At 45.0% G+C, this 23,320-nt stretch overlaps 3 protein-coding genes across 5 annotated transcripts; 1 reads left to right on the top strand and 2 right to left on the bottom strand.

The window, feature by feature from the left end:
* Positions 1-1,227: 1,227 nt before the first annotated feature.
* hspa5 (heat shock protein 5) lies at positions 1,228-5,538 on the top strand. Its single transcript, XM_031578233.2, has 9 exons — positions 1,228-1,373; positions 2,291-2,441; positions 2,597-2,828; positions 2,930-3,064; positions 3,186-3,298; positions 3,391-3,781; positions 3,909-4,146; positions 4,258-4,425; positions 4,536-5,538. The coding sequence occupies exons 2-9, from the start codon at positions 2,323-2,325 to the stop codon at positions 5,102-5,104; spliced, it is 1,965 nt and encodes a 654-aa protein (XP_031434093.1). The 5' UTR covers positions 1,228-1,373; positions 2,291-2,322; the 3' UTR covers positions 5,105-5,538.
* Positions 5,539-5,826: 288 nt separating this feature from the next.
* On the bottom strand, positions 5,827-10,240 carry rabepk (Rab9 effector protein with kelch motifs). Of its 2 annotated transcripts, none has more exons than XM_031578235.1 (8): positions 10,019-10,240; positions 9,653-9,709; positions 9,374-9,528; positions 9,102-9,257; positions 7,415-7,579; positions 6,918-7,067; positions 6,660-6,809; positions 5,827-6,120 (listed from the first exon to the last, which is right to left on the bottom strand). In XM_031578235.1, exons 2-8 carry the CDS (start codon positions 9,703-9,705, stop codon positions 5,897-5,899), a joined length of 1,053 nt encoding a protein of 350 aa, XP_031434095.1. In that variant the 5' UTR covers positions 9,706-9,709; positions 10,019-10,240; the 3' UTR covers positions 5,827-5,896. The 2 variants fall into 2 exon arrangements, with proteins under 2 accessions (XP_031434095.1, XP_012669886.2); XM_012814432.3 differs by having other exon boundaries at positions 7,415-7,576.
* Positions 10,241-12,385: 2,145 nt separating this feature from the next.
* LOC105888672 (potassium voltage-gated channel subfamily C member 4-like) lies at positions 12,386-23,006 on the bottom strand. 2 transcript variants are annotated; one of them, XM_031577813.2, is made up of 4 exons: positions 22,332-23,006; positions 21,489-22,064; positions 14,285-15,076; positions 12,386-13,861 (listed from the first exon to the last, which is right to left on the bottom strand). In XM_031577813.2, exons 2-4 carry the CDS (start codon positions 22,017-22,019, stop codon positions 13,847-13,849), a joined length of 1,338 nt encoding a protein of 445 aa, XP_031433673.1. In that variant the 5' UTR covers positions 22,020-22,064; positions 22,332-23,006; the 3' UTR covers positions 12,386-13,846. The 2 variants fall into 2 exon arrangements, with proteins under 2 accessions (XP_031433673.1, XP_012669868.2); XM_012814414.3 differs by having other exon boundaries at positions 12,386-13,872; positions 22,332-22,999.
* Between the last annotated feature and the right edge of the window lie 314 nt (positions 23,007-23,320).

Here is a 23,320-nt window from a genome sequence, read left to right as displayed (position 1 = left end):
CAGACTAAGTGGCACCTAATCATCTAAGTTACACACACACAGAAACACAGAAAAGCCATGTTCCTGCTTTCATAAGCACATGATTTATACAAGGAATGTATTTATACAAGGCACTTGATTCATATATTCTTAAGTCATTAACAGTGCTTGGAAATTATCTCCATCAATAGTCCACTTTTATTCCCATGCTCACAACAACCCCAAAATGACCACTCCCACTGGATTCATTGAATAGCAGCCTACTTCCTCTCCCATACACAGTAGCGTAATTAGTTGGGACATTTCCTCTTCCTCCAATCACGTACAAAGGAACGAATCCAGTTGCCACCCGTGTCACCTTAACTCCAGTGACATTTCCTGGTCCTGAAAACCACATGCATTCATTAAACTACTGTCAGTGAATCAGGAGCATAACTTTCACAACTAATTTTAATTAAATAAGCTAAATAGATTGTGGTCTACACTTTTGCACATTCATAGGCTGTGTTTACACCCAAACATATTCTACATGGATATTTAGGCTACTAGACTATCTCAATTTTAAGTGTTCATTAGGTAACCCAACTAATTGCATTATTCTAGTCGACCACCTGAACTCAGGTGATGGTCATGAAACATGCTACACTACACTTACTCAAAACAGCAGCTTTTGCATTCCATTATAACCACCGGACTAGGGTCTTCAGTGAAGACTCTTCACTGATATTAGCCAAGATATACTCACTTAAACTATTCACTTCGACAAAAAAGGCTTTCTGATTCCAGTCCTATCAGGGGAAAAGTTGGGTTTCGGCTCATCTTCTCAAGGAAGAGCATTCTACAATATATTACACTACTGTCAGGTCAAATGGTCAAATGTTACAATGGGGCGGTGACCTTATAAAATGGGTCCCTAGCATGTTTGAATGGTGTACAATCCCTCTGTCTGAACGAATAGTGATAACTTAATTTTAAGACTTGTTCAATGACTAAAAACACTTAATTCATTACTTGAATACATGTGATTGCACGATCCGTACGTTTTTTGCACGATACCGGCGTTCACATTATTGGGTATAAGGCTGGCTGGTTGACAGCCACGTTACCCAATCATAATTGGATACTTATGGGTTAGTGGTGACGTTATTATGACCAGTACGTGTGCGAATCAGCAGCAGCCAGCGGGCACGATTGCACCAATGAATGCTTTCCAACAAGTTGCTGAAACACCAATAGCAAGCCTCCACGACGGGAAAGAACTCACTGCTTAAATACAGACGACATCATTCATTCAGTATCATTTAGCAAATGTACAGTGCGAAAGAAGGACATCAAGAATTACCTAACGTGTGTCAAGCTACTCAAGTAATTCGCCTGGGATAATTTACTGAAAGGTAAGTTCCCCCCTAGTAGATTGTGTTTTTATCAGAGATCGTTTATATATGCATAATTAGGTTACTGAACGTTACTATTAAGACACGTTGATAACCTGCTTAGCTAACTTAGTTATCTAGCCTTGATGTTACTTTTGAAGAAACTACTTGGTACCTTTTTTGACACTAAAACTGCTCGGTGTGTTGTCATCACAAAGAAGCATTCAATTCAATTTTCATGTAAAATATAACTGAGGGTGGTGGTTGCATCTGGAGTATGTGATGTTACAAAGATGCTAGCTACTTTGGACATTTTTGGTAATGTGTTGACCAGCTAACATGTTCAGTCACACTAAACGTATTAACCTTGTTTAGTTGGATGATGTGCCAAACAGTTCTTTAAAATGATGTTACTTTACTCACTTGCATCATTGTATGGTCTATTACTGGACATGCATTGCTCTTGCAACTTGTGATACGCACACTAGGATCATGGCCACTTGGCACATTTAACCGGCATCTTTGAGCTCCACCCCATCACCATTTTAGCTGCCTAGTTAGCTAGATGGCTAACATAGCACCGTCAGAAAAATATCATTAGCTTTTTGCTAATCTGCCTTCGGTAGTATGAGATGCCGAAAGGTTTGACTGAATGTGATCGCATGATGTTTCCGATGATTTATATCGTTTTCCAATTAGCTAATGTTAAAGTAGCCTGCCCCTGTGACAACGCAATGATACCTAAGCTAGCGACTTTAGCCAAGTTGCTGCTCTAATGCAACATGGTTACATCTCCAAGGTTGCTTTACACAAGATTACTAGTAAATTGGCAAACATTACTTAACGGCGACAGCAGAGAAATTGGAAGAAGCCATTACACGTTTATGTTTCAGGGATCTGATCTTTTCTAAAGTACCGGGTTTGCCATTTTTCTACAGACTTCCTGACTAGACCGAGCGAACTGCTGTGAATGATGAGACTGGTCCTTTTCTGGCTGGTGGTGGTCGGCACCGTCTTTGCGGATGATGATGACAAGAGGGACAGTGTTGGCACGGTGGTGGGAATTGATCTCGGAACCACGTATTCTTGGTAAGATCTCTCTTTATTTAAATATATATATATATATATGTATATATATATTTTTTTTAACAACCCCTTTCAGTCTTAATGGCCCAGGAAATGACGACGGTAGTGAAATGTATCATTTCAAATTTAGTAATCCAGTACTTTCTTGTCTGTTTCAGTGTGGGAGTCTTCAAAAACGGTCGTGTAGAAATCATCGCCAATGATCAAGGAAACAGAATCACCCCTTCGTATGTGGCCTTCACCGCTGAGGGAGAGCGTCTCATTGGTGATGCTGCTAAGAACCAGCTGACCTCCAACCCCGAGAACACTGTTTTTGACGCAAAGAGATTGATCGGTCGCACTTTTGCCGACTCCGCTGTGCAGCAGGACATCAAGTTCTTTCCTTTCAAGGTGAGCTGTCTAGAACATCTAGTTATTTGTATCCCATCTGTTTTTTGTTTTTCACCATTACTGTATATAGTGTATCTCACCAAATGTTTCTCTTCCTCCAGGTCATTGAGAAGAAGACCAAGCCCCATATCCAGCTTGATATTGGTGGCCAGATGAAGACTTTTGCGCCTGAGGAGATCTCTGCCATGGTTCTTGTAAAAATGAAGGAAACAGCAGAGGCATACCTTGGAAAGAAGGTAATGGACATCAACTACTACATACTTGCTAAAACAAGACAACCAGAACTCTGTAAGGAATATATTAATGCTGAAAGAACATCTGTTAAATGTGTGAACTTTCTTGGGTCTCTCTCTGAAGGTCACCCATGCAGTGGTCACTGTTCCTGCTTACTTCAATGATGCCCAGCGTCAGGCCACAAAGGATGCTGGAACCATCGCCGGTCTGAATGTCATGAGGATCATTAACGAGCCGTAAGTATACCAGCCGATAGCAAAATAGTCTTACTTTATTTTGGTTGTACATTGTCTCAGACATAACATGTTTTTTTTTTTTTCATCCTCAGAACCGCAGCTGCCATTGCCTATGGGTTGGATAAGAAGGGTGGTGAGAAGAACATTCTGGTGTTCGACCTTGGTGGTGGTACCTTTGATGTGTCCCTCCTGACTATTGACAACGGTGTGTTTGAGGTCGTGGCCACTAACGGAGACACCCACTTGGGAGGTGAAGACTTTGACCAGCGTGTCATGGAGCACTTCATCAAGCTGTACAAAAAGAAGACTGGCAAGGATGTGCGCAAAGACAACCGTGCTGTTCAGAAGCTGCGTCGTGAAGTTGAAAAGGCCAAGAGAGCTCTGTCTGCACAACATCAAGCACGTATTGAGATCGAGTCTTTCTTCGAGGGTGAAGACTTCTCTGAGACCCTGACTCGTGCCAAGTTTGAGGAGCTCAACATGGTAAGACAGTTAACTTAAATTAATGTCAACGTGTTAAAATTATTAGTCAGAGTGGTTTTTATGCAAATATTGAAGTATTTTTTGGGTGGGGCGACTTGCTATAATCTTGCTTTTTGTCCCCTTACAGGATCTCTTCCGTTCCACCATGAAGCCAGTGCAGAAGGTTATGGACGATTCTGACCTGAAGAAGCCTGACATTGATGAGATTGTGCTGGTCGGTGGCTCCACTCGTATTCCCAAGATCCAGCAGCTGGTTAAGGAGTTATTCAACGGAAAGGAGCCCTCCAGAGGCATCAACCCTGACGAGGCCGTGGCTTACGGGGCTGCTGTGCAGGCTGGCGTGCTTTCCGGAGAGGAGGATACAGGTATGTCAATCAAATGCCTTACTTGCGTATAACCTATTTACCTACTAATCGGGAACCTTTTGAGGGAAATTTTGGATCCATAAACTCAAACCTATTGTGTTTCTTGAACAGGTGACCTGGTTCTTTTGGATGTGTGCCCCCTGACTCTTGGTATTGAGACAGTTGGAGGAGTGATGACCAAGCTTATCCCCAGGAACACCGTGGTGCCAACCAAGAAGTCTCAGATCTTCTCTACAGCCTCTGACAACCAGCCCACTGTCACCATCAAGGTCTATGAAGGTAACATCCTTTTCCCACCTGCTTACTGTTAGACGATATTAAGGTTTTGTAACCTGAAACAAGGTATGTTTAAGACCCTGTTGTTAATTGTTTTTATCCCATTTCCTCAGGTGAGCGCCCTCTGACCAAGGACAACCATCTGCTGGGTAACTTTGACCTGACTGGAATTCCTCCAGCACCCCGTGGTGTGCCACAGATTGAGGTGACCTTTGAGATTGACGTCAATGGTATCCTCCGTGTAACTGCTGAAGACAAGGGAACCGGCAACAAGAACAAGATCACCATCACCAACGACCAGAACCGTCTGACCCCAGACGACATCGAGAGGATGGTGAATGATGCTGAGCGTTTTGCTGATGAAGACAAGAAGTTGAAAGAGCGCATCGACTCCCGCAACGAGCTGGAGAGCTATGCTTACTCCCTGAAGAACCAGGTGGGTGACAAAGAGAAGCTGGGCGGCAAGCTGTCTGACGAGGATAAAGAAACCATTGAGAAGGCCGTGGAGGAGAAGATTGAATGGATGGAGGCCAACCAGGAGGCTGACATCGAAGAATTTAAGGCCAAGAAGAAGGAGCTGGAGGAGATCGTTCAGCCCATCATTGGCAAGCTCTATGGAAACGCCGGTGGACCCCCTCCAGAGGAGGGCGAGGGTGAGCAGGACGAGAAGGACGAGTTGTAGGCGTGGTGCTCACTTCTCCAAACACACACACAATACACTGTTCTCCCTGACGCCGTGGCCTCTCTGGTAGTGGCACAGGTGTACATATTGAACTTGACTTGAGGGACAATTGTGAGGGAAAGGTTGAAGGGAGGACGAGACCAACGCGAATCTCCTCTGGAAAAGACTTTTTGGAGCTGTAGAGAAAAAAAAGTGCGGAAAATGCTCTTCACTTGTAAGTGGAGATTTAGTCAGCCTGGATCGAGGCTTACTGCTGTTCTGAGGCAGTCCGAAATGGGGTTCACTCGGGTGGGCTTAGCGGGGCGGGGGTAGCTGGTTTCATGGGCATGTGGGCTGTCATGTTCTCATCTTTACAGTTTATTTATTGAAATCTGGCCATTGTAGAAAAGTGTTTCTACTGGAAAGAAATGGAAATAAATGTTTGATAATAAAAATACTTCTTGGTCTTTTATTTTGATTTCCTACCCCGTGTGCCTTGACTTAAAATCACATTCTCAATTAACCCCTTTACGGTCAGCACTGGGTGTTAACCATACACAACACATTCTTCACAAGTTAGGTTTAGGTAACCTGATTTATATTGTTTCAGTTAAACCATTTTCCAATTAGTGATTGTGTAATAGTTTTCAGTATACAATGCTACAATCTTCTGTTCAGTACTTACTTTTTTTGTTGTAGTAGCAGCAGCAGCACTAATGGAATAACTTGCCCTCACATCAATATAGGTAGAACACAAGGTATATGAAATACATGTGACAGTTTATTTACACACAACAGAATTATAGTTCTTGGTTATGTCAGAACAGTAACAAGGCAGTCATTGAATATCACTCCCTCAGTGTCCATTCCCCCAAACACAAAACAGAGATGGGGGTCCTCTGGCTTCCTGCTCTGTGCAGTATCGCCCTCTCCAGCAGACTCAGTCCTCACGCACCAGGGCACCACACACATGGAGTGATCCAGTCTGTTCGAGGGTAGGTCCCCTTCAAACTTCATCAAGGTCCACCGGTGTTTGCCTGAACAGGTAAGCACAATGCAAATTCAAGTACTGTGCTCAAACATGGTCAACTGCAGTGTGTTTTATATTTATACTATTAGTTATAGTACACATGTTTTTATGTTCCAATTCTTTCACACATTGTTTAGATGGGATCCACTGTGCATCTGCATTCTACATGTGTATAAGTAGCTTTAATTTGACTGAAAGGCAGATGATCCTATGAGAAAGACATCAGGGCTGGGTACACCTCTTAGTGCCCTGCAGGCAAGGAAATGTTCATATCTGGCACTCGGCTAAAAGCTGCAGAGGCCAACGGTCATAGCTGCAACCAAGGGCAAGCAGCAGACACCACAATGTGCTTTTATCATCCTTGCCACTGCAGCCTTATCTTTTCACCCCCAACAATTTCGCACCCTTCTATGGAATGGTACACTGATCGATTGGTTTAACACAAGGAGAAACCTTAAAATTGTTTAAGTGCAAGAAAGCTACTGAAAGTTATAAGTTGAGTGTTTTAAAATTCAATAAGATCAACAAATTCAGTGAAGTGCTCACCTGTATGGAACTTATACATAGAGTTGGTGGCTCCCTCTGCCATCATCCCACCAAAGATGTAGATGCAGTTCCTCAGAGTCACCGCACAGTGAGAGGCTCTTCCTGAGGGAACGTCCCCCTTGGTTTTCACCTTCTCCCACCTCATGGTGACTACCAGGCCAGAAAGAGACACCTCACTTACGAGTGACAACCACTGGGTTATTCAAACTCCCAAGACACTATGTCACAGACCACGCTGCAAATGATGGGGCATCTCACCGGTGTCAAGGGAGTACATGTCACTGTGAAACTTGTCCCCTTCGAGGCCACCATGGATAAAGATGGTGGTTCCTACAGCCACCACCACATGGCCATGTCTGGGGGAGGGGGGCTTTCCTTTGGTCGCAGGCTGGGACCACGTCGACGTACCTGCCCAACAGTAGGTACATATGCGTACATGTGATCTTTTGTCTTTTAATTTCAGGGGTCTGTCACAGTCAATATATTTATTCCTGTTGACTATAGGTAGTTTATAGATCGTCAATTGAAATGAATGATATAAAACAATCAGGATACAAACATGGTAACCTTGTTTTGAATTGTGCTGTCACAGGTTTTAACAGCCATGGTGCATGAAACAGAAAAGCCGTTAACAAGCAGAGGGCATTTATGTATAGCAGATGCCATTTGAGCCAACTACTACCAGTTCATAGGACTATACAAAATTAACTGAAACAAAGTAAGACCAAATGGCCAGTTTTAAGGCCAAGACCCACCTGTATCAAAGACATGAAGTTGTGGATCAGCCACAGGCGTGGACCCAGCATCTCCCCCCGAGAAGACAAAGAGCTGGTGCCCAACACAGGCTGTGCTAGTGTGGTAAGTCCTGGGAGAGGGCGGCTCTCCCGTTGCCTGTATGTTTCTCCAGGAACCACTGTCTGCTAACACATCACACAATCACACAATGACTTGCCAGGAACCACTGTCTGCAAACACATCACACAATCACACAATGACATGCCAGGAACCTCCCTAAAGCCAAATATATGATTGATCACCACTGTAACACCAACTGAATATTACAATAGCACAATATGCCTTCTACTGCCTTATCATAAAACTCATATGTCATCAATGATGTAACTGTGCTTTTCTAATATCGGTAATTTAAACAGTTTAAGCAGTCGGTCACACAAAGTAGACAGCAATTTAAGTTGCAATTTAAGCAGTGAGTCACACAAAAAAAGACATAGGGCCCTATTTTGAAGACAACAGCTAGTGGACAAATGGACATGCTGCAGAGCGAGTGGTCAAGGTGTGGTCAAAGGCACTAAGTGACCAGAGCCAGGACGAAGATAATTAGTGGAAGGTTTGGTTAAAGCCAACTAATAGCATTGTTGAGCAATCCTGTTAAACTGAATGCGTTTTAGTTTAGACCAGATTACAATGTCAGAAGGTGGCAATATCACCACAGGTTCTGGACAGTGTTCTCCAGGAATAAACCTTAGTGCTTCTTCGGTTGTTCAAAACAAATACATTCATTGACACATGATTGTAGCTTGTAAGGCCTGTTTTTAGATGCCCTAGCCACATCCCTTAGAATTTACTTTTACATTGTTAATCAGGGTGTATGGTTTTGAGCCTGTAAAAAAATTATCTTTTTTGCTCACTGTTATTTTTAGAACCAAAATTCATCTGATGAAACACATTTGCAACCACTAGGTACTGAAATGAAAAATGTAGAGCTAACATCTTTTCCAAAATGTTCAATGTTTCAGCAGACATTCTGGTACTTGCTGCAGTGAGACTTGTGGGAGCAGAAAAGGTCTGTGCTATTGTCTATGAAAATAAAAGTTTCCGGATAGACCCTCTGGTTTTCCTAGTAGGCTACTTTCACTCCTTTCCCCAATAGCATAGCCTACATACTGTGTGGTGATGCCAAAAAAATGATCTTTCAAGGGCTTTAACATAAAAAATTTTTTTTTTAAGTCTGCAAGGGTCTGTGTTAACTTCAAGGATATCTGAAATGCATTAATTACATTGATCCATACCACGGGTTTGCTCCTGCTTCCTTGCTAATACAGAAATGTGTAGGCATAATGTGCCACTCTTCCCATAAAGGGGACGTGATATATTTTGTCAGGTAGATCAATCAGACTCGGGCAATGATGGTTTGTGAGCGGTGCATTCAAATGTTCCCCATCAGAGAAGAATATGTCGATACGTCTAGATCCAAAATCCACACCTTTGTGGAAAGTCTCACTGGACTTTGAGACAACCCGCCTGGGCTAAATAGGCTGTTTCTGCCAGCTGTTTTCACTGGGCCCATTGAATGTGTGTGTGTGTGTGTATATGTGTGTGTGTTTGTGTGTGTGTGTGTGTGTCTCATGGACCCAATCAGACACAGAATCATGGAGACACACTGACGCATAGCCGGACACCAGCCAGTGCAGTAGTCGCTACCTGCCAACTGTAAGACCTGGACACAGTTGCGGTTTCCACTTTGCTCAGCTCCGGCGAACACCCACAAACTTCTGGGGCTGCCCTCAGGTGAGAAGCTGCAGTGCTCGTAGCGGGCCTGCAAGCCCTCCCACTCTGGAATGTCCCACTCATGACGGTCTAAATACACACAAAAAATAAAACGATAAATCACCAGCAAGATTCTCCATGTGGGTGAGACTGGACTACAAAAGCATTTAGACACTGTAAAATGCCTTCTGAATGGCTCGTTTTACCTAGGTCAATGACACTGGATTCAGAGAAACTGCCATTTGGGTTGGCGCCTCCTACAATGACAATCTTTCCCTTTCCTCCCTCATCAAATGGTAAAAAAGTGCAGGTGTGACCAACACTGACTCCAGGACATTGTCCTCTGGGTACCAAGGCATACCTAGGAATGAGCAATGTAGTGTTTGACCAGTCAGCATGTACAGATTCATACTAAAAACGTATTCACTAATAATCAATTTACACTTGCAGCAGTTATCCTATGCAAGAAAAAAATATGGATTTACCATTGCTTTTCTCGCGGCTTGTCCTCTGGTTCTAGTATTGGCAGGAGTTCCATTCCTCTGTGGAAAGTTTTAAACAAAGTCGATATACCATCAACAGTTCAACTCATGATTTCGTTCAGTTTGTAGCACAGCAAATATGGTAAGTAACGTAAGCTAAGAAACGCCCTCTATTAGCTGTCAAGTCAATTCAAATGTCTTTAGCTCGCGAATGACTGCTAGTATGTTTATGTATGTGATGTGATATGTGGTGTGGACAGGTTTTATAGATCCACTGCATGTGATGTTTCAGAAAACTATTTGGATTTATATAGCAATGGTGTATAGTACAGTAACCGGGTGGCTATCGATGCTAGCTCGCGTTCATACCTCGGGTAGCATTCATTTACCAACTTTACTGAGGTTACTTAAGGATTATGTCCGATTTCTTGATGGCGTTGTTTCATCTGATCACTCTGATATAAAATAAACTTAAAAAATTACCCTTACGTTGCTTAAAACTGACAATACCAGCAATCCTAACAGAGCATGGTACAAGCTCTTTGCTTTACAACTTGAGGAGTCGCGGGTATATTACGTAATATCTGTTGTCCTGGCAACAGTTCATGCAAATACATTTACTACGCATACGCACATAGACGCCCCTGTCGCTACACGATGGTAGTCCTTTGGGGGATCGTAGTCCCTCCCATTGCGCATGCGTCATTTTGCGACACTGTCGACAGCGAAGCCGCGCGCGCGCATGCGTCACAACGACAGATCCGTTTTCAATCATGGAGAAAAGCGAAGAAAGCCAGTTTTTTGAAAACATGACCATTTATTTAAAAACAAAGAAGATGTCACAGTGGACAAAACAGATGAGGTGGAGGATCAAAAAGTCTCTCCCCAGTTTCGTTTCATATGTTGACGTAGAGCCTTATGCTGTTAGCCGTTTACAACATAATTAAATATAACATTAAATATACCCACATTATGCGTTAAGACAAGCCCCATATGTTGACGTTTAAACCGTTTACAACATTATTAAATATTACGTTAAATAAACCTACATTATGCGTTAAGACAAGCCAGATATGTTGATGTTGATGTTGAGCCTTATGCCGTAAACCGTTTGTGTCTGAGCATGCGCAATGTGAGGGACTACGATCCCCCAAAGGACTACCATCGTGTAGCGACAGCCCCATTGTCCGCTTCAGAACGTTGCTGCGACGTGCCAACTCGCCGCCATCTTGGGGAGGTAATGACTGGCCAGTAAACACATGCAAGTGAATGGGGGAGCTCCTGCTTTTCTGGATAAAAAGCACTTTAGCGTTTACATTTCTCAACCGATTTCATTGATTCGTTTATATATTGAATGGTTTATGATCTACGAGGAATAAAAAAAAAAGTTTTGTCTCCATGTTATTTAGAATCTTGATAGTAAGGCTATAAATCGCCACAGGCATATGTACATACATCATATATGTCTATGATAATCGCTGCTAGACGCTCACTGTTCACTTTGAAATACGGAAACGAAATCTAAATGATCGAAATAGTGCTTCTTTAACTACTAATATTGAATTTGACCATCATTGAGAAAAACGGAACAGAATCTGCAAATAGCCTAGCATACTCAAACTACTGACAGAGGAGGCAAATGTAAATAACCATCAAACACCTACTTTCTATATTTTTATAGCAGTGAAATACACACATTCAAATATACACATTTTTGTACATATACACAATTTGATATAAGCATGACCAAGACCATGCATAGTTTTCTTTGCCCTCCGTTATCGTACCTCAGTGTGCTGCATATCAGAAATGGCCAACAGAAAAGCGAAGACGGAGACGGCTCCTGTTACCATGGAAACAATAAACGAACCTAGCTTTAGTATCTACATAGCTACTGCATATCAGAAATGGCTAACAGAAAAGTTTTGAAAAGGTACGATAACGGAGGGCAAAGAAAACTATGCATGGTCTTGGTCATGCTTATATCAAATTGTGTATATGTACAAAAATGTGTATATTTGAATGTGTGTATTTCACTGCTATAAAAATATAGAAAGTAGGTGTTTGATGGTTGTTTACATTTGCCTCCTCTGTCAGTAGTTTGAGTATGCTATGCTAGGCTATTTGCAGATTCTGTTCCGTTTTTCTCAATGATGGTCAAATTCAATATTAGTAGTTAAAGAAGCACTATTTCGATAATTTAGATTTCGTTTCCGTATTTCAAAGTGAATGAGCTGTGGGAGCACAAGAACAGTGATCGTCTAGCAGCGATTATCATAGACATATATGATGTATGTACATATGCCTGTGGCGATTTATAGCCTTACTATCAAGATTCTAAGTAACATGGAGACAAAACTTTTTTTTTTATTCCTCGTAGATCATAAACCATTCAATATATAAACCAATCAATGAAATCGGTTGAGAAATGTAAACGCTATAGTGCTTTTTATCCAGAAAAGCAGGAGCTCCCCCATTCACTTGCATGTGTTTACTGGCCAGTCATTACCTCCCCAAGATGGCGGCGAGTTGACACGCGAGCCAAGGGCCAACGGGGCGTCTATGTATATATGTCTATGCATACGCACACTGCTATGCTTATATAGTGTCACACGAGGGCGATGTAGCTCTGTAATACTGCATGGTAAATGTATTTTGCTTACCTAGCAGGGCTTATGAATATAAAAAAATGTGTAATGAAAGGTTTAAAACTAACAATAAAAAGAACACTTCCAATGTACTTGCCAGATATTGTATTTATGTTTCCTTTAAACTGAATGCATTACAACAGAAACAGTCCTGCAATCACATTTTCATGTCTCAACAAACAAACTGTTATACAGTAAATAGCTGAGAATAAATGAAATAACTAACAGCAACAACAAAACCATACTAGACTATTAATAAGCAGAACCATGTCATCATATAAAATCCCCTGAGCTCAGCTTAGAACTGTATGACGATGGGTTCTTAGGGTCTCTGCTTTTACAGGTGAGATGTTGTTTTATTGTTTTAAAAAAGGCCTGCGATCCTGCAATTAAGTATTTTTTTGCAACATGAAAATACATACCCCACCTTTAGCGGTTCCATGAAATAGCCTTAAACATATCTATATGATTGTGGCCTTTCCTTTAAAGCGGCAGTAAAACGTTTTGGTCTAAAACTAGCAAGTTAACCACCTCAGGTGCATGAAAAAACACAGATTACTTGCACTGATAAAAGTTTGCTAGCCAGCTAGGGTCTTTTGGTAATATAATTGCCTGTGTGGCTATGAGAAGGACAGGTGTGTTTAACTGTCTTTACCGTGCCCATATGCCATTTGAAATTGAAGATAATAACAAAACTAGTTGCCTATAAAATATACCCTAAAAAGTGATAAATTGCTGCACAGCACAGACCTCCACACACAGTAGATTTAAGGTTAAATTAGTAACTCTGTCTTATAGCACCCTCTAGTGGAGAAAAACTATACTGTACACTTGTCATGCCAATGCCGGAGATGCCAGTGTACCATTTATGCTAGTAAAATGCATGGCCAAATCTCCTACTGACTTACTAGTGCCACTGCCTACATCTGGTGACATAGGCTCCAGTCTTTAAGTACAGTGTCATCCAGTAAATTTTATTCTTCTTCAGTGTTCTTTGTGAGTGCAGTTACTGCATATAATCGTCATAGTCAATTCATAGTTTGGTTTGTGTCATTTGACATGTTATTTTGTTTTTATTTTGAAATTCATGAACAAAAGATGTTATAGCAGTTAATAGAGGTTAAAGCATATACAATAGTGTAAAAGTGTAAAAATAGTACTAACACATACAGATAGTAGCTAACTCCAGGACAGCTCAGACACCAAAGCTTTACTTACATCACATATGACAGTTTTAAGAACAAAACACATTTGGGTTAAGATCACATAGAGATTGACATTGAGTGATACTGTGATTAATATTCTGTTAACTGTTAATAATCTCTTTATAATGAGGGTAATAATAACTCATGATGGCAACCTGAGTCATCTGAGCAATAACAGCATGTCCTATTGGGTAAAACCAACTCCTTATTTGAGGGGTTTGTTTCTAATCTTCAACTGGGAGTCGTTGAGTTGTTGGAAAGCTGCAGTCAGGTGAGCGTGTGATCTTTTCACCACCATCTAAGTCGGCTTGGGTTGCGTGCTTCACTCCCCATCACGGTATGGCCTACTTGTGCTCACTCTGCAGTGGCCCTTAAGGGAGGAAAGAGGAAAGAATAGAGAAGAAAAGGAGAGGAAGATTATGAATAAGAAATCTGTCAAATCAGAGGTCTCTTCCAGGGTATCTATACAGTCAAAATGGGCCCTGAGGAAAAGCTTTTCAACCGTATATTCCTAAGATCACTTTGTTTCTGGGTTCCTAAGGAGTCTAGGTTTGTGTGTTAGGCTGAAACTTTTTTTCATTTCAGTTTTTTCCACTTGATTTATATGGACTGGCAACTATTTGCCCTCTCTGATCTTCCTGCTGCCCTGATGGTTGCTTGGTAATTGTGCTTGCTCTAAGGGGGTACAGGCACTGGGCTCTGTAAAGCACCTTGAGACAATTTTATTGTTTTGGCGCTACATACATTAAATTGAATTAAATTGAATTAAATGCATCACCCACCTCAGTTTCTGGCCCATCACACCTCCTCCTCTTGGTGGGTCGTCTCTGCTTGGCCTCGGCCAGAGCGTAATACCTGACAAAGTTGTTGACAAGGATGGGTACGGGCATGACAATGGTGAGGACTCCCATCAGGGCGCATAGACTGGCGATCACCTTGCCCAGCGACGTGATGGGACACAAATCTCCGTACCCCACGGTAGTCATGGTAATCAACGCCCACCAGAAAGCCAGAAAAATGTTTCCGAAAGCTGTGTCTTCATGTTCTCTCTCCACGTAATAGATCAGGGCGGAGAATACAAAGATGGCCACTGAGAGGGTGACAGCTAGGAGGCAGAACTCGTAGGCGCTGGCACGCAGTGTGTGTCCCAGTGCCCGGATGCCCGTCACGTGCCGCATCATCTTGAAGATCCGGAGGATGCGGATGCCGCGCACCACACGCAGACACCCCAGGAAGGACAACACTGTCTTAGAGGTCAGCCCATTCAAACACACCCCCAGGTAGAAGGGAAGGATGGCCACGAAGTCAATGATGTTCAGGACGTTCAAGATGAACTTCAGCTTGTCCGGGCAGCAGATGATGCGAACCAAGAACTCAAAGGTGAACCAAATGACGCAGATGATCTCCACCGTCACCAACTCAGTTATAGGCACTATTTCATAAATTACCTCCTCTTCGATAATGTCTTCCACAGTGACATTCGCAACGGTGGTGACGTGCTCCAGATACACGGTCTCCAGACAGAAACCAGAGATGGACACCAGGATGAAGAGCAAGGAAATCAGGGCGACGATCTGGAGGAAAGGAGGAATGTCATCATCAATGTAAATGTACCAGTTAGTGCTAACCATAGAGTAACATTGGTCTTTGCTGTATGGGAGTTCTTACCGATCATCACAACCAGAGTCCTCATCTCACTTACAGTACTACATTTGTTACCAGCATGTCACATTGCCAGCTAAACTCCTGCAATAACATCCACTGATCCTCTATAGGCCTTTATAAAACAATTGGGTTCTATTGAATTATTTAGCTGTTTCTGATTGGACAAGAGACGTTCCATGAGTTGGAATATCCCAGGACATCCCAACTCGGACTTTTCACAGCTAATAATAAATCACTCCTCGATGAAACATTCTATAGCACGTTGATACAATTAAGCGATTGTGGAAGTTGCATTTAAAAGCAAAAGGCAATTCCTCAAATTGAGAACACAAGTGTGTGTCTCGTTTATTTTACATGCAGAAAACGAATGAATGACAAGATGGCGTTGCCCTGTAATCTAACAAGCATGGGGCTCGACGTCATCAACAACAACAGAATATTTAAAGGGACCGCGATCCCGGAACATTCATTTTTACGTGTATAACACATTACTTAAATAACTGCATGAAACAACAGTGTGTAGAACCACACTAAGAACAAGGGTGAATTATGAAGTCACATTCACTACACACGTCCCCCCAGAATTCACCATATAAGAAAATAAATCAGCGGCGAGGTGGTCGTATTAACCGGCCAGAACGGCTGTTTTTTACAGGGGGTCGAGGAGACACTACCGTGGCAGGTGTACCACCATGACACGGGCGTGGGGCATGGAGTGTGGGAGTTTTGGGGGGGAGGGGAGCAGGGGGTGGGTGCAGAGCTGGAGGACGCCCGCGTCGTGGGGGCTGGGCCAATTCAATGGGCCTAGCAACGTCCAAATGAGCTGGTTTGAGGCGGTCAATGGAGAGTCGCTCCGGTTTACCACCCATGTCCACCACAAAATGTTTGTCTCCCGTCTCCAAAACACGGAATGGGCCCTCGTAGGGCGGGCGTAGCGGTCCCCTGTGAGCGTCGTGGCGAATAAAGACGTATTCAGCCGTCTGAAGCCCAGCAGGGATGTGCGACTGAGGGAGGCCGTGACGGGAAGTAGGGACAGGTGCGAAAAGCCTCGCATTGTCCAGTAGTGAGGCCCGCTGGAGAGTCGCAGACCAGGGAACGTTGGAAGCAGGAACAAAATCCCCTGGAACCCGCAGTGGTTGCCCATAGACAAGCTCCGCGGATGAGGACTGTAAGTCTTCCTTCGGTGCAGTCCGGATGCCAAGCATCACCCACGGGAGCTTGTCGACCCAGTTGCTGTCTTTGAGGCCGGCACGAAGAGAAGCCTTCATCGACCTGTGAAATCGCTCACAGAGTCCGTTAGCCTGCGGGTGGTATGCAGTCGTGCGGTGGAGTTTCGCTCCGAGGCTCTGGGCCACCGCATTCCACAGCTCAGACGTGAACTGCGCGCCCCGGTCAGAGGATATGTCCGAAGGGGTGCCGAAACGGGCAACCCAGGTGCCGATAAATGCTCGTGTCATCTCGACAGACGCCAACGATGTCAGTGGCACAGCCTCCGGCCAGCGGGTGGTCCTGTCAACCATGGTCAACAGGTAGGTGAAACCATGAGAGGAGGGCAGAGGGCCAACCAGATCCACGTTAACATGGTCAAACCGCCTCTCTGGCACCGGGAACAACTCTAACGGGGCTTTCGTGTGGCGGTGTACTTTGGCCCGTTGGCACTCAAGACAAGTGGTAGCCCAGTCTCTTACGTCCTTTTTGAGGCCGTGCCAAACAAACTTCGCCGCCACCAGCCTCTGTGACGCTTTCGAACCAGGGTGGGAGAGACCATGGATGGCATCAAAGACGCGTCGTCTCCACCCCGTGGGGACAATCGGCCGAGGACTGCCTGTGGAGACGTCACACATGAGCGTGGTGTCGGCTTCACCAAAAACCACATCCTCTATTTTCAAACCTGTAGTCGAGGTCCTCAGGGTGTGCACGTCTGGGTCTGTGGTCTGATCCGCTGCCATGCGGCTGTAATCCAGACCAAGATGGACTGCCCCTGCCACAGCCCGTGACAGGCAGTCCGCCACCTGGTTGTCCTTTCCGGCCACGTGCTGTAAATCCGTGGTGAACTCGGAAATGTAGGACAGATGACGTTGCTGGCGGGCGGACCACGGCTCGGCCACCTTGGCCATGGCGAAAACCAGCGGCTTGTGGTCGACAAAGGCGGTGAAGTGTCGACCTTCCAGAAGGAAACGAAAGTGTCTGATGGCGAGGTAGAGACCCAGCAGCTCCCGGTCGAAAGTGCTGTACTTACGCTCGTTAGCGCGCAGCTGGCGGCTGAAGAAAGCAAGCGGCTGCCAGGCCCCGCCTACCCACTGCTCGTAGACGGCACCGACAGCGTAGTCCGAGGCGTCCGAGGTGATGGCGATGGAGGCTGTGGCTGAAGGATGTGCCAGCATGGTGGCCTGCGCCAGGGCCGCCTTAGTGCCAGCAAAAGCCTTGTCCCTGCCCTCAGTCCAGTCCACAGCGTGCGTGGCCTTACCTTTCAAGGCCTCGTGCAAGGGCTGCATGAGCTGAGCGGCTCGAGGGATGAAACGGTGGTAAAAGTTCACCATGCCGAGGAACTCCTGCAGGGCTTTCACGGTGAGCGGGCGTGGAAACTGTGTGACCGCCTCCACCTTTGATGGGAGAGGGACTGCACCGTCCTTGGTGACTCTGTGTCCCAGGAAGTCAATGGTGGAGAGACCAAACTGGCACTTGGCAGGGTTCACAATCAGGCCATGTTCGTTGAGCCGCTCGAAAAGTGTTCGGAGGTGCGACAGGTGCTGGGATTTGGACGTGCTCGCTACCAGAATGTCGTCCAAATACACAAAAAGAAAAGGCAGGTCACGTAAAACAGAGTCCATGAGGCGCTGAAAAGATTGGGCTGAGTTTTTAAGGCCGAACGGCATCCTTAAGAACTCAAAAAGACCAAACGGCGTAATCACTGCTGTTTTTGGAATGTCCAGTGAGTGCATGGGCACCTGATGATAGCCCCGGACGAGGTCTACCTTAGAAAAAATTACCATACCGGCCAGGTGTGCTGAAAAATCCTGTATGTTCGGGACTGGGTATCGGTCAGGTGTCGTTGCCTCATTAAGCCGGCGGTAGTCGCCACATGGGCGCCAGCCGCCACCAGGTTTGGGGACGATGTGCAGGGGTGACGCCCACGGGCTGTCGGATCGGCGGACTATGCCAAGGCGCTCCATGTTAGAAAACTCAGCCTTAGCAACAGCAAGCTTGGTCTGGTCGAGGCGCCGAGCACGGGCGTAGACGGGTGGACCAGTAGTGGCGATATGGTGCTCCACACCATGCTTCACGGCAGACGCAGAGAAAGTGGGCTGAGTGAGTGCTGGAAAACCAGCCAGTAGACGGTGGAAGTCATCCGATGGGGAGAGCATGCTGGACAGTCGTATGGAGTCAGCCCCGCTGAGCGTGCACGTATAAGAGCAGAACGTGACAGCGTCGATCAAACGGCGGTTCTTAACATCCACCAACAGTCCATGCGCACACAAAAAATCAGCGCCAAGGAGGGGAACGGCGACTTTTGCAGTGACAAAATCCCAGCCAAACCGATGCCCTCCGAAACACAACTCAATGTACCTTATTCCATATGTGCGGATGGGGGTCCCATTAGCAGCTTCCATCGGGGGGCCATGGCTGTCGGTTACCATGTCCAAACGGGATGCAGGCAGGACGCTCCTCTGTGCACCCGTGTCACACAGGAAACGTCGTCCGGAGATGCTGTCACGGATAAAAAGCAGCCTGCCTACGCGGCCGACACTCATGGCCACTAATGAGCGCCGGCCCTGGCGTTTCCCAACCCGCCGAAACTGCATGGCGAGCGGCATTTAAGAGCCTTCGGTCCAAACTTCTCGTGATAGAAGCACAAGCCTGAAGAAGACTGCTGGGGCCTGAAGACTGCTGACGACCTGAAGACTGCTGCCGACGAGAAGAGGTTGCTGCAACAAGTGTGGAATCCTCCATTGTCACAGGAGCAAGGTGCGTGGGAAGAAGTGCGGCCATTACACAGTGCCCTTGGCTTGCCAGGAAAAATTTATCAGCCTCTTCAGCCAGTTTTCGACAGTCAGTGATTGTGGTGTTGGCCAATGCAGCTCTGACTTGGGAAGGCAGCTGACGCAGGAAAAGTTGAATGAACAGAAAATCGGGACTGTGCTCACCCAGGAGATCCAGCATACGGTCCATGAGCTCAGACGGTTTGCTATCACCCAGTCCTTGGAGGGAGAAAAGCCTGCTAGCTCTCTCAGCGTCGGACAGTTCAAAGGTCTTTAACAGGTGGGCTTTGAGCGCTGCATATTTCTCCGTAGCTGGAGGATGTTTAAGGAGACTCACCACTCTGGTTGCTGTTGAGTTACCGAGAGCTGACACAACGTAGTAGTACCGTGTTGTATCAGCGGTTATCTCCCGCAACGCGAACTGCGCTTCAGTCTGGGCAAACCATGCCGACGCTGACGATTCCCAGAATTCGGGGAGTTTGAGGGTGACAGCGTTCGCGGTCATGGTCGAGTCGTGTTTGTGAATACGTCAAGCAAACAAACGTCGGGGTCACCAGTGTGGAAGTTGCATTTAAAAGCAAAAGGCAATTCCTCAAATTGAGAACACAAGTGTGTGTCTCGTTTATTTTACATGCAGAAAACGAATGAATGACAAGATGGCGTTGCCCTGTAATCTAACAAGCATGGGGCTCGACGTCATCAACAACAACAGAATATTTAAAGGGACCGCGATCCCGGAACATTCATTTTTACGTGTATAACACATTATGTGTATAACACATGTGTAGAACCACACTAAGAACAAGGGTGAATTATGAAGTCACATTCACTACACGATAACCGTTAATTCAAAGTTCTTATAATTCCAAAAGACGTTGACAATGGAACTATTTTTTGTTGCGGAGAAACAATGGCGAAATAAACATTTTTTAATCAATAACTTCGTGTTTAAATGTTAATTGGTTGACTATAAAATTGTTTTATAAAAGCAATATAGTACTCGTGCGAGTGGGGTAGGTAAGGGATATTCCCACGGGTGTTGTTGCCTGCGCCACTCGGCCTCCGGCCTCGTGGCTACGGCCGAACACCACCCGTGGGAATATCCCTTACCTACCCCACTCGCACTCGTACTATATTGCTTAAATATTTACATTTTGCAGACACTTATATCTTAAGTCTAACAGTATGGTTCACACAAACACACAAACACACACACATATTGACATTGTTAGCGGACTTGCTCGTCCAGTTCAGATACAGGAACATGTCCTATCCTGTCTGCAGAAAAAACTGCCACCCACACCACTGGTATTAGAGGAGTTTGGTTTATGGAAATGCCCCTCTGTTTACGGTGGTGTGGTAAACAGATTGAGTGACACATGGACATCTATTCTTGATGACAAGTGAAGTGTGCAGATTTAACAGAGGCCTGTGTGTTTCGCAGGTCTTAAAAGGTGCTGGCTGGAGTGTGACTGGAAGTGGACTTCATACTGAGACAGAGGGACACTGGGGGCACTCTGAGTTATGACCACACAAGCGCACCTGCGACAGAATGACTGCACAAGCGTCCTGCGACAGAATGACTGCAGCACGCTGAGAAACCTACACCGACCACACAACAGACATGTCTCTGCTTCACAGGACTGTAGTCTAAAGATTGTCAAATCTTGGATTCATTTAGCCTATTAGTTATTTCAGATGGAAAAGAACTGGGTCATGACCCTCCCTCCCCCTCTTTCTCTGTATGTGTGTGTGCGTGTGTGTGTGTGTGTGTGTGTGTGTGTGTGTGTGTGTGTGTGTGTCAGCTTGGCAAAGCCCAGTGAAAGGACATCTATCCGTGGCTTTCACTGCCCCGATGACTTCCTCTGAGCACTCCAAACACCCGTTCTAGCCAGCTCAAGATAAAGTTCTTATCTAGTTCCTTCAGTTTTCTTTTCATCCTTTTCTTTGGTGGTGGTTATCCAAAATGCAGCAAAACCCTGTATCCAAATTCCACAACCCAAGGACTCACATGTGGCAAACCATAAACAGAGCAAACCATAGGCCTCTGCTCCTGCAAAGGGCCTAATTGAATTGTGGGCCCCACGGGTCAGGATAGGTGTTTCTTTTAACTAACTAGCCACAGATAGTGACATCACTGAAACCCCACCTGTAAGTCAGTGTTTTCCCTATCATGTGACCTAACCTATTCCTAACAGTCATTTAAACTTACACTTCACACTTTCTGTGATTGGCCAATTCAACATTAGATAACTCAACTTATCAAGCACAAAGATGAAGCACACAGAAGTATGTAAAGTATGACATAAATGATCAGAACAATAAGAATGAACGAACAAACCATGGCCGCCAAAGATGAATGGGGATCATCGAAGAGGGCCCAAATCTTTGACCTCCAAACTTTTGTCCCCGACTGCATACTTCTCTGTCCTTCCCCCTGGGTCGTGTAGTCTGGGGGCTTTTCATCCGGCTCGAACTGAGCCAGCGCCTCCTCCGCATCCAGATGCTGTCGGAAGTTCGTCCAGCAACAAGGCTCCACTTCGGTTTCACTGATTCCCCAGAAGACAAGCTCCTCTTCGAACAAAGGACCGCACACATCTGCCGGGCAGTGCAGCTTCCCAGTGCGGTAGTAGTTTAAGATGTGGGCGAAGGCTCCCGAGTTCCGATCAAAGAAAAACTCGTGAACAGAGTCACCACTGGAGTCGGAGGCTAGGTTGGCAAGGCGTGTGCCCGGGAGGGATTTGAGGGTGCTCTTGTAAGTTTCATGTCGCACGCCTCCAACATTAATAACGAACCTAACTGATTCACATCCCGTGGGAACATCTTTCATAACAAGTGTTTGTGGTGGGTGTCCACTGGACGCGTTAAACATTTTGTGGCTTTACGCTGAAATCCTGGCGAAGATCTGAGTTAACAACTGTAAACAGAAAAATAACAGACGTAGGTGAATCTGCATATTAAAATTCAACAATGCACATGTGACTACTTATTAATTGTCAGTTAACGTAGCATGGCAATACATCGTCCTGGAAATATTTAAACGTGGATGTGCTGAAAGTGCACTAAAGCAATTTAATAAAAACATCTCCTCTACCAGGCCTTTAACTTATCAACTATATAAGTTAATTCTGTAAAATGTCTGAATAATCTACTGCTTCTGGGCGAAAAAAACCGGCCTACTCACCATACACAAAATAACGATTTACCGTAATCCAATATTTCCGACGTCGATTCAACAGAAACTTCCCATTGAGAACCTCTTGCTCTGAAATCACCTTGGTTCGTACACTAGTAGTGTGTTTCACCAAAGCCCACGACGATACACAAGAGCAAGGGGTGAGAAGTGTTGGAGAAGTCGGAGAAAGTGAAGAAGTTGAAGTTGAACGAAGAAGAGCGACACTTTCAACGTAGGCTACATGTCAGTCCAACCCAACCCAAAGTGATCCTTTTTCGGTTCATTGGTACACTCCCCCTGACTACGACAGGACAGTACTAATAGGCTCTGGTATGTCTGTTCTATCAACGTTTCCAGAAGACACAAAAACACTTTTGGTGGGTTGGGGGACCCCAGTCAATAAAAGTGTTCACTTTGTCTAATTGTGTGCAGGGTTATTTTACCAGACCTTAGCCTTGCTACCTCATGTTGTGCACTTGCACAATATTTCCCCTGTGTTGTAAGACATTGGCCATGCATCTGTTCACAGATTTGTTGACCAAGCTTTGCCTTTCCAGTTGCACTCAAGGATGAAGCACTGCAGCTGTTCAGCATTAACATTCCCCCCAAACACTTCCTGTGCGTGAAAAATGCATGGTCTATCTAGTGTGAATGCAGTTCCATTCACTTACTATGAAAGCAGATAAACAAGGTATGTAGTGAAATGTGATTCGATAATACTTCTGAATAGCCGACTACCTTTGAGCGAACTAAATGGCTTGTACTCACCATTCACAAAATTACGACTTAATCCAAAATTTCCAACGTCGATTCGACAAAAACTTCACCATTGAGAACCTCTTGCTCTGAAATCATAGTGGTTCGTAAACTAGTAGTGAGTTTCACCAAACTCCACGACGATATACATGAGCAAGGGGTGAGAAGTATTGGAGAAGTCGGACAAAGCGAAAAAAGTTGTAACGAAGACCATGCTTGTGTTCACAGACAAATTAAGAAGA

This window comes from Clupea harengus, chromosome 12 (assembly GCF_900700415.2).
Source record: "Clupea harengus chromosome 12, Ch_v2.0.2, whole genome shotgun sequence".
NCBI lineage: Eukaryota > Metazoa > Chordata > Actinopteri > Clupeiformes > Clupeidae > Clupea > Clupea harengus.
Note: the sequence above shows the minus strand (reverse complement) of the source record. Positions and strands in the feature narration are given on the sequence as shown.